Raw genomic sequence first — 12250 nt, forward strand, 5'->3', positions numbered from 1 at the left:
GTGTGAAAATTCTTAAACATTGAAATGAATTCTATTTAATTAGGAATTGTGGTATCATTGAGTACATTAACATGAACTGGAGTATCTTGAGTTTAACTAAAGGGATACTGCGGCATGTGTACACCTTACCCTAGTTTCTCACAGCTGCCGACTGTGCAGGTGAGGCCTCAGCCAAGTGACGCATCAGCACATGGCGTCAGCAACAAGAGCGTCTTAAAGCGTTTTTATTTTTCAGTGATTTTCGAAATATCTGTGGTATGTGTTGTTCAAAAAAACCATCACAAGTGCCTGTGCTAATAAGATGAAGTAATCAGAAACCTGGATGTTATTATTTATCTTGTATGGATATGAATAACCAGGTTTTCTTTGTGTGCATGTAAACACCACGATCCTGAATATGATCAAAACAAGGCTGAGGCTCATAACAGGGATACTCAAGTCCATGTTAACGCACTGGTTGATGAGCATTGAGTATTGTAATGGACAGTCAACAATAGAGCATATTTACTGCAATGAAACACCAAAAACCTGAGCCTGAAATAAATAAAAAAACAACAAATAACGACACATAAATCTGGACATTTAAGGTTCACTTTCTCTCTTCCTCTCCCCTCCTGGAATTCTTTCTTCTGAAGGATCTCTGTTCTCACACTGTGCAGCTCCATCAGCCGGGTGTAGCTGAGGACAGAGAGTAGCTGCACGCTGCGCCTCCTCTGGCTGCCTGTCAGACTGCACTGAGGGCACACAGCTCCGTGTGGCGTTTTCTCCTGGTACCTAAACACATTGTTATAGCGGCTGATAACGCTGATGGTTTTCACTTTGTTAGTCTGATGATCTCTGGGAATAGTCAGTGAGGATTGTTTAATAGGATCTCTGATTTTTTTTTTGTTTCTGCTGGATGATCTGAAGTCAGCGGTGAGTGAATCTTTAAATCAGAACATCTCCGACGATTTGTTGACATTATTTCACATTCAGCGCCATTTGCAGACAGGTACACCTACCGCCCCTTTTGTTGTTCCCACCGTCTAACGGCGATGCGTTTATGGGAATAAAAGAACCGGGCACGTTAAAGCAGGACGACATAGGGAAAGTGCTTCAATGAGTGTTGTGTAACGGAGGATCATGTGTGATAATAAAGAGATGCTGTGGTGATGAACGGGATCAGATGTGCGGCTCAGATTCATGTAAACAGCGACGCTCCTCGTATCTCTCATTCACAATGATCGAGGTGAAACGGTCAATTAGGATTTTTTCGTGTTGCTGATGTTGTTGAGATTCATCCTCATCTTTATCTTCATCCTCCTCATCTTCTTCACATCGCGCAGCCTGCAGCGGCTGCATTGAGCCTGCATGTTCTCCAGCAGTGATAGAGGAGGCAGCGGCTGTTTCCCCCAGCAGCCTATAGATTCATCATGGAGACTGTGGAGGGGAGCTTGAACACATCCAGAGTCAGTGTGTGCAGTGTGTGGCTCAGGTCGAGATGATGTCTGAATACTGTCATAATTAATGATTACATCACAGTGTTTCGGCTTTATGTTTTACACTCACTGTGAAAACTGTAAATATCAGAGTCCTCCCTGAATATATAAGAAACTCATAAAAACAAACACAACTCTCAGCAATTTATTTCTCTTCATTAAAGTACTGAAGTTGTGGTAGACTGTATGGAATAAAGTTAAAGTAAATTAACATCATGGCCATACATATGAGACTGGGGGGGGGGGCAGAGACATGACAGGGGGTGGGCTGCAAGGCTTAAAAACAATGCACACTGTTTTCAATGCTGCACAAAGCACATTGTGTCAGAGGACTTCCAGACGCCAAAAACGTAGCAGTTTCATATTACAGTTTTACCTTTTAATTGTTTCCTCTTCAAAAGCCTCTTGTTGGTTTTTTTTTTTCAGTTTGCAAAAAATTATCATAAATGTAGTTAGGACTAGGGGGGGTGTTAGGACTCATGGCTTTATGTGATTTAATAACGGAGCTCCCTCTCGGTGAACAGACACCTGCCTGCTCTGTCACCCAGCAGCACCGGTCAGGTTTGACATCCAGGCGAGGGGGCGTGTCAGGCGGTCAGAGGGTTACTGTTCCCCGGGCTGACTTCCGACACCTCAAATGATCAGGTCTTGCGTTCGTCTCTCCGCTTTCTGTACAATTTGAACCTCTTGGTAGATTTCGAGCAGACAGGATATGAAAGTTTGACCAGCTGATGAGCTAAAAGCACGACAGCAGGGCCGTAACCAAAGTGTTCAGGGTCCTGGGTAAAGCTTCCTCCTGTGCCACACCCCGAAAAACAGATTTAACTGTTCCAATTAAACATGTGTAAGCTTATTCATAACTTATAATGACAAAAAGAAAAGTTAATCAAAGTTTAAACAGGAAACAACCAATTCTAATGTACAAATGATTGATTTGAGCAGGTACCCACTTTCTTTATCATGTAAGTTTAAGTCAAAGGTGATGATTTGGTAAAATACTGACAGCCTATACTGCCATCTGCAGCTGCCTTTATGATCTATATCGTAAACGCCCCCGCCCCATTTACAGGCAGAAGAGGGGCTCTATTCTCTTTAAGTTCCTTTCACCTACATTCAGAAGTTTCTTGAGATATTCTTGTTTTGACATGATCTACATTTAGCTAATCCATAATCCTGTCCTCATAATTTGTAAAATCCTGGGTTTCCTCGTGTTCAAACTTCCTAATGAAATAAAACAATATGGACTTTACTGACAAAGACCTGTGACAGTGACATTGACGAGCGCGGCGCTGTTCCAAAAGTTGAACTACTTTCAACTGGGAGCGCAGCGATGAAACCCAGCGAACGCTAATGGCGTTTCTGCTTCATAGAAACTGATCCTAACAACTGACTTACCATGAAGTAAAATTGAAACGATGAATAATGATTTAATAAATATTTTGTAAATGTTGCAGCCAGTTCGAGAAAGTGACGTCAGCATGTTAATAAATATTTTTCAGCCACAGGTCGGATTTGAACCTGGGCTGCCCGCTCGGAGGGCACCGATCCATTAGCTTTGAAAAGCGGTATAGAGGTATGGGGGGGGTGGGGGCTGGAACCGATCCCAGCTGCCATTTGGGAAGAGGCGATGTTACACCCTGGACTGTTCTTCACACAGTCACACAGGACTGACATTTAGAGACAACCAGCCACACTCACATTCACACCTACGGGAAATTAAGAGTCACCAGTTAACCTAACGAGCACGTCGGGAGGAAGCCAGAGTACCCGGAGAGAACCCACACATGCACTGGGAGAACATGTAAACTCCACACAGAGAGGTTTCTGTCAGACGGGGATTCAAACCAGGAACCTCTTCCCTTTGACAGCACTAACCACTGAACCACCGTGCAGCCCCTAAATTCCGATTATCTAAAATTATATAATTTATGTCTTTAGAACGTACTTCTTAATTTTAAATTGAACCTGTTTCACGGACCGTGCAGCCTCTCAGTGTCGTTAACGACATGACATCATGCTGGCCTTTATTCTGACTTCATACAGCCTCGTTCTGACCTCTACTTCTGTTCTCTCTTTAATTAGACGGGTCTTAACTGCAGCAGAGAGTCGTTCCTTTTATTGATTAGTGACGTTGTTCATAATGGACCAGGTGTAGATGTCTTTGTGACCCCGTGTTGCCCTCTCCCCTCACAGCTGCTCCGGCAGGCTGCAGTTGTTTCTGTGTTTGTTCCCCCCTTCATTTCTTTAAATATCTGCAGCCTCCGCCTCATCTGGGTCAGAGCGACTCGCTGTTTCTGGGATGTTTCCAGAGCTCGTGCCAGCAGAGCGGCCCAGTGTGTATTTGACTGTATGTGTGTGTTTGTGTGTGTGTGTGTGAGGGGTTTGTGGGCGGGGCTGGTTGTCGAGGCGTCCAGCGGTCGGATAGACATCCAGCTTCCTGTCCAGCAGCAGCTTTAATCCCACACAGGGAACGATTAATTTTAAAGCGGCTTTCAGACCTTAAGCTCACTTTCAGCGCTACGACACACACATACACACGCACACACACATACAGGCACACAAACACACGCTTTACGTTTTTTATTTTTAATAAACACTTATTAATCTGAAACTTATTTGAGTCTAAAACTAAGACTAATCATTTAATATCAGAGACTGTAAGTGTGTCATTGTTTACTTTGAAATCAGCCGTGGAGGACGAGCGAGAGAGAGAGAGAGAGAGAGAGAGAGAGAGAGAGAGAGAGAGAGAGAGTCTGTGTACTTTGGTTTGATTCTTTCATGGTTTGATGCCATATGTTTGGTGTAAAAGCTGCTTGGTAGGATCTCTGACCTCTGACCTCAGAGTGTCACAACATTTCGTCCACATACCTGGACTTGGGTTTACCATGATGTTTCTCTTTGGAGCGAGAGTGCTTTCATGTTATTGACTTGTTTTTCCTGTTGGAACAAATGGACATTTCAGCCCTTCAACTCTGAGCCATACATATATTTAAATATGATGTTGTTTCTGTGACACACATTAATATGATGTAAATAGCAGCCCTGCATCTAGAGGGAAACTGTCTGATGAAACATATAACACTGAATTGTTCTTTTATTGAGAGTGATGATATGCCGTGACAGTAGCTGCACATTTTATAGACGAGTGGGAAATGCTTTAATGCTACAAACTATAAACGAAAACTATAAATGAAAGCTGTCTGAAGAAGATTCGGTGTTGTGTCCAGTTCTGCTGCTTTGTCGAAAAATGCTCCCGTAATGAGACTCATCATATAATTGTGTTATATTGATTATCATGATGTTATTGTGGGCTGTGTACCCTGTTTCATATCCTATTTTATATCCTGTCCTATCGTATCCTGCTAACATGCAGCTCTCACTCCTCAGCCTGTGTTCTCGTGCAGATTACTGTTCTAAGAGGAGAGGTGTGATATCAGCCCGAAATAACACACACGCTTTGAAGTAGCACTTCAGTACTTGTTCAAGAGTCTCACCTGCATACACCTGCTCTGTCTGCCTGCTCAGCTCTGAACCTCTAACTGTGGAGCTGCAAGCAAACGTGCTGCTGGCCATCATGTACACAAAGTGACATTTGAGCTGTGACAGTGTCGTTGATTTCTGAGGAGAGAGGAGTTTTTGATCGAGGTGAAACCAGCAAGTTTATTCTTGTAAACACATGAACATACTTTATATTTTTTAAAGGAGGAGGAGGTGTTGTGTTTGTGCTTTTCTGGTCTGAAAATCTGCAGCCTCGTGTGTTTCCTGTGACACCTGCTGCCTTCGACCTCACGCTGACTGAACAAACACACATCAGATAAAGAACTAGTCTCCTGCGTGTGTGTGTGTGTGTGTGTGTGTGTGTGTGTGTGTGTGTGTGTGTGTGTGTGTGTGTGTGTGTGTGTGTGTGTGTGTGTGTGTGTGTGTGTGTGTGTGTGTGTGTGTGTGTGTGTGTGTGTGGTTCACGTCACGCCCTCCTCTGTACACCTGGAGCTGTGATCACACACCCTCTGTTCTCTGCTCCGTCAGCGTTTGTGTGTTTGTGCCAGCGCGCTATCACTGCAGGCCGACAGCGATGTGTCGTACCAGGAGCCTCGAGCAGATCAAACCTTGAGGATGTCAAATACATACCCAGTGATTATCGATCTTTTTACAAACTCTAGAGCAGGGGTCTCCAACTTTTCTTCATCTGAGAGCTACTTTGAAAAAATGAAAGTGGCCAAGAGCTACTTGCATCAAAGCGCTTGCATTTATTTACACAGCACGCATCAGATGAATTAAGATACTGTTTGTTCATGTGTGAAATTGCAATAAGCCAATGCTTATCAATAATCTTAAATTCACATCAAGGTCCAAGAAAACAACATGAATATTTTACACTTCTTATTGTGCCACATAGTAAGCTGTGTTACTGAAAAATCACATCAATGTCCAAGAAAATATTACTACTATACACTTGTTTTTATGGGCCAAATATATGAATAGTGGGAAGAGGTGCATTAACTGTCGTTTTTCTTTAACACAGCCTTTTTTTAACACAGGCGAGCTACTTAAAACCTGCCCGCGAGCTACCTGTTGGAGACCCCTACTCTAGAGGACTGTGTGACATGTTTTTCTGAGTCTTATTTGGGTCTTTGCAGGAGCATGGATTTTCTTATGGACCGTCCTCTTAAATTGAGGAAGAGAAAGTCAGCATAACCTCCCTGATGCCTCAGAATAATGTAACTGAATCCTTTTAGTGTAACTAAACCTCCATTTAGACCTAAAGGTTGCTGTGTGTTTCAAAGAGGAGGTCATACTATGTCAGAGCATGTCTAAAAGTAATCATAGCTGCTGTGAACAGTCAAAGTCAAAGCTTGTCTTACTCCCACTGTCTGCCTGATCTGCTGAACATCTCTGTGTTTGTGAGTCTTCGTTGAATCAAACAGATGGATTTACCTCTTGATACAAACTGAAACCTTCAGCTCTGGTTTAAGATCAGCTGACACACACAGTCAACAAAAATGAGGAAAACTACACCCAAAGAAACAATGTGCAGAATGTTTTTATTAACTGACGTGTCTTTGTCTTAATCATGTTTTAACTTTAACAATCACAAGAAAAGATCCTAAACACCAACATGGAAGCCATCTGGAAACTCTCTTTCTTATGTCTATGAAACAATGACCCGTACGTTATACGTCAAACTGGACCTCTACTCCCTTATGTCACATGTCCGACATCTTTGGCTTCTCCAGAAGCGTGCAAACAACAAGTGACTTCTCCTTTCTGAGCTTGATTTGCTTTTCGTTTGGTGCCTGTTTAGACGTGATGTTGATGAAGTGTTGGGAAATAGGACCCTGAGTCTGTATACACCTGTACTGTGTTTTATTTTGTAATGGAGCGGATGCTCTGTGTGTTCCCTTGTCCATCTCTTCTGTTCAGCTTGACACGTACTTGCAGGCAGCGAGCTCCGCCGAAAATGGACTCGATGCATATTTGTAGTGAGCAGAGCAGAGCGGATTGAACGCTGCTGGTACGTGCTGGAGACGGACGCATTCATGAGCACTGACTAGAGAGGGGGCAATCGGCTCCGGAGTGCACATTGCGGATGGAGTGCGACGCACACAAAAAATTTATATGGCAAAATTTTGGCCTTCGTATCTTGCCAATACTTATATTGTTGCAGATTTTAAATAACGATGCAGACGCAAAGCTGTGATGTCAGTTTAGAAAGCGCATTGCCCAGCTTGTAATAAATGTCACAGGGACAGATCAGCATTAAGACAACAGATGCAATAGAAGTGTGAAACCGTAATGGTCGAAGGACAAGTCTGCAGGTTTATAAGACATCCAGGTGACCCAGTTAATAATGTGTTTCTCTCGGACTGTGCCAAACCTGAAGAAAGAACAAGCCCAGGGTTCATTTTTTAAATTGAAGGACCACTTGAGAGGACAATCCAGTGTGAAGTGGATCTGAGTGTGAGAAGTGATATCTGAGTGAGTGCTGACTCTTAAACTAAAAGGCCAGGGAGGGAACATCTGTGCTGAAGACATCATTTATTTACCATGTAAATAACATTTTTACACAACAAACGCATCAATCAACAGTCCGACGTTGAAACGCGGCCCTGCTTTTGATTCCCTCAGAATAAGGAGGTTATGGTTTCTGTACTTTCACTTTCAACAGAGTTTTTACACATCGGCTTCTGATTAAACTTAGTGACATGACTTCATCAGCCACTTCTTACAGGTTGATAAGTTCTTTCAATACAAACAGCAGGAGAGAAGTGAGCTTTGAAAAACTGCCTGTGGAGAGAAAATTACTCCTTTATTACTCCTCTGTCAAAGTCTCAGGGAGTTTCCACAGAGTTTAATTTATTTAAGTTAATGATTTGTTAAAAAAAAAGGTCTTGATTGACAGCTCTGCTCTGACACATGATGCTCTTTGCAGCGTTCTCTGCAGGATTAGCGGAGTGGAGGAGGAAAGGGAAGAGGAAACGTTACGACAACTAACAATACAGTCGCTGAATTTTCCATAATCATGAAGGAGGGGTAGGGGGTCTTAAGAGGCAAGACAGGACGTGAAAAAAGAGCTGAAAAAAGCTGCAGGTATCTCATGATGTTGGACGAAGCTACAGAGTCTGACGCTATGATGGCAATTTCCGCCTTTATATCAAAGCTTTGTGTAACTGAACGTATTTATGAATGACAGATTGGAAAAGGAAATATACTGATGAGCAGGAAAGAGGTTGGAGCAGCTTCATTACATTCAGGATGTAAACTCATCCTCCCCTTCCACTCGCCCGCTGACAAGATCTTCAGAACCATCAAAACATCTGGACTTTGGTGAGGATATTCAGAAGGGGAAGAACCAGTCCGATTCTCAAGGTCACGTCAACACGATTTTGTGAATATTTTGTATTTCCTGAGTTAATGTATCACAGTACCTTACTGTATTTGTTCGTGTTTTTTGTGTTGGTACGACAGAAACTGGAGATCCTTCTCTTTGTTTTTTATCACATGTTGATGGAAATGGTTCCTTTAAATTCCTCCTTAGTTTGACTCGGTTGTTGTTGCTGTGGTAACAACAATCTGAATGTTGTTGTGTTGCAGCTCATGCAGCCGCCCACCTTCTCTGCTGTGACAAAGTGTGTGTGTGTGTGTGTGCGTGTGTGTGTGTGTACGTGTGCGTGTGCGTGTGCGTGTGCGTGTGTGTTTGTGAGGTGTGCGTGTGCGTGTGCGTGTGTGTGCGTGTGTGCGTGCGTGCGTGTGTGCGTGCGTGCGTGTGTGCGTGTGTGTTTGTGAGGTGTGCGTGTGCGTGTGTGTTTGTGAGGTGTGCGTGTGCGTGTGCGTGTGCGTGTGCGTGTGCGTGTGCATGTGTGTGTGTGAAGGCGTTGGAATGTAAATGTGAGTAGTCAGCTCTCATACGGATAGAACAGCCTGCAGCAAATAAGAGCTGCTGGTGTGAGGGATGATGGGAAACGGAGTCTGGAGTCTGAAACACCGGGCAGACGAGCTGCAGCTAGTTGTTACATTAGGAGGCTGAGGATCACAGCAGGAGGTCAGCGTTGCTGTTGGCGCAGAGTGAAAGTGAGATACAGAGACAGGAAGTAATTCTGCAGCTCAGAGATACAGTGACATCATACTGGGATGTCATGTGATGGAGGAGCCTCTCTTTTTGTGCTTCTTTAATGATGGACGGATGTTGTTATTTTGAACATGCATGATCATAATCAGCTCCAAGGTTTTCTGAAAGAGGCCCTCAAGCTGCTACGGGGAATAATAATCAAAGTTATAACACACAGATGATTTATTCTCATAATTAAAGTTTTTTTATTTCACAGACAAGTTGAGATTGTTGTTCCTAAGGTCTAGTCCACACGTAGGCGGGTATTTTTTAAATAGAGGTTTTCCTCCTCCGTTTCAGAAAAGAATCCCGTCCACTCAGTTCTCAAGCAAATCTTCGACCACATGAAAACGCACTGTTAAGCCTGTCATGAGCACGCCAAGTCCAAAACGATTTCCTTGATGTCTAAACGACCATTTCATTTTACAAAGTTGTTCATTCAGGCGTCTCTGCTCGTCAACATGGTGGGAGAGTAACTGTGTGAGCATGTAAAAAGTCCAGTAAGCAACGTTAGAACCAGCGCTAGTTTGGTTACGTCTGCCGTCGACGTCACACTGGGAGGAGAAACCGGCATGACAGCGTGACGTTACAAGAACAAAACTCTACCTGTGTACACAGAAACAACTTAAACAGAGTTTCTTCACCCTGGAAGGAGTTTCAAAAAGGCACCAGTGAGTGCGTTTACATGGACTTGAGTATCCTGGTTGTGATCACATTCATGTTGTTAACATGCAGCACACAGAGAAACTGGGTTATTCATATAGAAGCAGACAGAAAAAGGACCCAACAAGAAAAGGGCAGAGTTTATTAAACCGTCCAGGTCGGCTCTCAAGTAATACAGAAATACAGAAGCAAACAAATGAAAATGAGGGGCAGGCAAGAGCCAATCAAAACCTAGATTCTCTGGGGACCAAAAGACTAGTGGTTAGTGGGCTTACCCCATATACAGAGCCTATAGTTTATCAAGCTGGCCCCTCCGGGTTCTAATCCAACCTGTGGCTCCTTTTTTTAAATGTCATTCCCCACTCTCTCTCTTCCCCCTTCTTTTCTGACTCTATCCACTGTCCTGTCTCTCCCCAGCTGTTGCCATGACGACAGACGAGGCAGAGAGTCACCAGAAGAAGCCGAGGCAGCAGGAGGAAGCCGGTCAGGAAGCCCGGCCGCCCTCGCCGGAGGAGGGCGAGCAGCTCCGGCCTCGAAACCGCAACTCTGCCGGCCGCGGCCTCTCCCGCCTCTTCTCGTCCTTCCTGAAGAGGCGCTCGCAGTGCGACAGCGAGGGGGGAGAGAGGGAGAGCAAGGAGGGGGAGGAAGAAGCTAAAGCCCCCATCGCCGACCCTGAACCAGAGCTCAGGACAGAGGGAGAGGTGGCCCCGGATCAGCACTCAGTGAGCAGCGCTGAGGCTCAGGTCAGTCTGCTGGCGGCCTTAAGATGTTTTTAACGTGCAGATAATAAGAATAGATCATATATTACATCGACACGTAACGTAGATATATTTAACATAGATCTGTTATGATAGTGTAGAGAGAAAGAGCAGAGCAGTATGTTGAACCTGTCTTTCATCATGGCCGCTTTAGTGATCGTCTCAGACAGGAGGGAGGCTTTCAATCCAATTTCATCAGGTCACCTCATCAGAGGACGAGCTCTAAATGACTGCGGGATGATTTGGGACTCTACTTTAATTTCTATGTCTCGTGCAAATTAAATTAAAATCGGGAGGGATAAAACAAGTGTTTTTTTTTAGCCTCTTCTCCCCTGGTCCCATGGCGAGGTGAACAATATTAGTGAATAGACTGATCTGATCTGAGAGGTACAGAGGAGAGGTGCCGGAGAGTTATAAGGGGAAGAAGGGAGAGAAGGACAAAAAAATGTTACATTGATAGATTGTTGCATCCGTGTAAATTCCGTGGACCAAAATTTTATGGCATAAATTTGTTTTCTACTCATTTGACCGACAGCTCAGGTAGACTTCGGATACATCCTGAGTCAGGGCGCACTCACACTAGGCCCAGTTCCCCTGTCCCCCTGCTGGTCTGTACTCACACTGCTCCAGGCCAAACCGGGCCTGACAGTTACCTCATCACTAAGGTGTCAGGCTGCAAGAGAGACTATAAGAACAAACACAATCCTCAGTCATCATTTTGACATATAAGGTGGCTTTATTGATGAACAACTTAAACTCTTGCACTGAGTTACATCCTGGATTTCTCGATTATACGCCATGTCCACGTTGTGCTCCTGTGCTTGTGCTCTTGCATGAACTGTACCGTGCTGAAGCACACCTCTTCCAAGTGTGCCAGGGCCAAGGAAGTGTACCACGCTTGAGAACAGATCTGAGCACTCACACTAGTCAAACACACTGGACTTTAAGCGTCAAACATTTCTTGAGCATGGTACTGATTGCCTGGTGCGGGTGCTCCCTTAGTCTCAGCTGCAGCACCTGTTGCATCATGAATGTTCTCAAAGATACAACATGTTCCTTATTTGACCTTTACACTTGTATACTTGCTACACTTTGCTTGAAAATTGACTGACATCTTTATAAATATATAACAGATCAGAACAGATGAATCCAGTTTAACGCTGTCATGTAACCAAAGTGTCTGTGTGTCAGGCTGTTCAGGTAGAGAAGAAGGAGGCGGGGGAGGAGGAGGCGGCGGAGGTGGAGGTGGAGGAGGGAAAAGACACAGAGAAGGACAAGGAGAAAGAAGAGGAGGCCACCCTGGAGAAGGAGAAGGAGGACAAGGAGAAGGAGGAGGAGGAGGAGAAGAAGAAGGAGGAGGGGGGGGAGGAGGAGGGGGGTCCTGAAGGAGGCAGTAAAGGAGAGAAGGAGGAGAAGGTGATGGAGGAGGAGGCCAAAGCTCCCCGAGCTCCACGCCGGCCGAAGACGATGCAGATCAAAGTGACGCTGCTGGATGACGCTCAGTTTGAGTGTGAGCTGGACGTGAGTATTTCAAATATTTCTGTCATTAACAGGTTATATAGTGACCGATGTTACATAGAGTTTATTTATTTAGTTTCCAGTGTTGCTTTTTTTAATTTGACGCAGCAGTGGGTGGCAGTTACAGTGATTAACACATCTACTGTATTTGGCCAGTGTCGCTCAACCAGGAAGTCGATGAACCAGCATGATTTGACATCCATTTTTAACGAACGCTGAAAGGCGTT

The 12250-nt window shown here is 44.4% G+C and overlaps 1 protein-coding gene across 11 annotated transcripts in view; it reads left to right on the forward strand.

Moving 5' to 3' along the window:
• Nucleotides 1-754: 754 nt before the first annotated feature.
• Nucleotides 755-12250, forward strand: part of epb41a (erythrocyte membrane protein band 4.1a) — a 48802-nt gene continuing 37306 nt past the window's right edge. For all 11 annotated transcript variants that reach the window (XM_065947969.1, XM_065947970.1, XM_065947973.1 and 8 more), the window contains exons 1-3: nucleotides 755-915; nucleotides 10165-10490; nucleotides 11697-12026. In XM_065947969.1, coding sequence (XP_065804041.1) covers nucleotides 10173-10490; nucleotides 11697-12026 — 648 coding nt within the window. In that variant the 5' untranslated portion in view covers nucleotides 755-915; nucleotides 10165-10172. The remainder of the gene's footprint in view (nucleotides 916-10164; nucleotides 10491-11696; nucleotides 12027-12250) is intronic.

The sequence above is a fragment of the Labrus bergylta genome, chromosome 19, assembly GCF_963930695.1.
Source record: "Labrus bergylta chromosome 19, fLabBer1.1, whole genome shotgun sequence".
NCBI classification, from domain to species: Eukaryota; Metazoa; Chordata; class Actinopteri; order Labriformes; family Labridae; genus Labrus; species Labrus bergylta.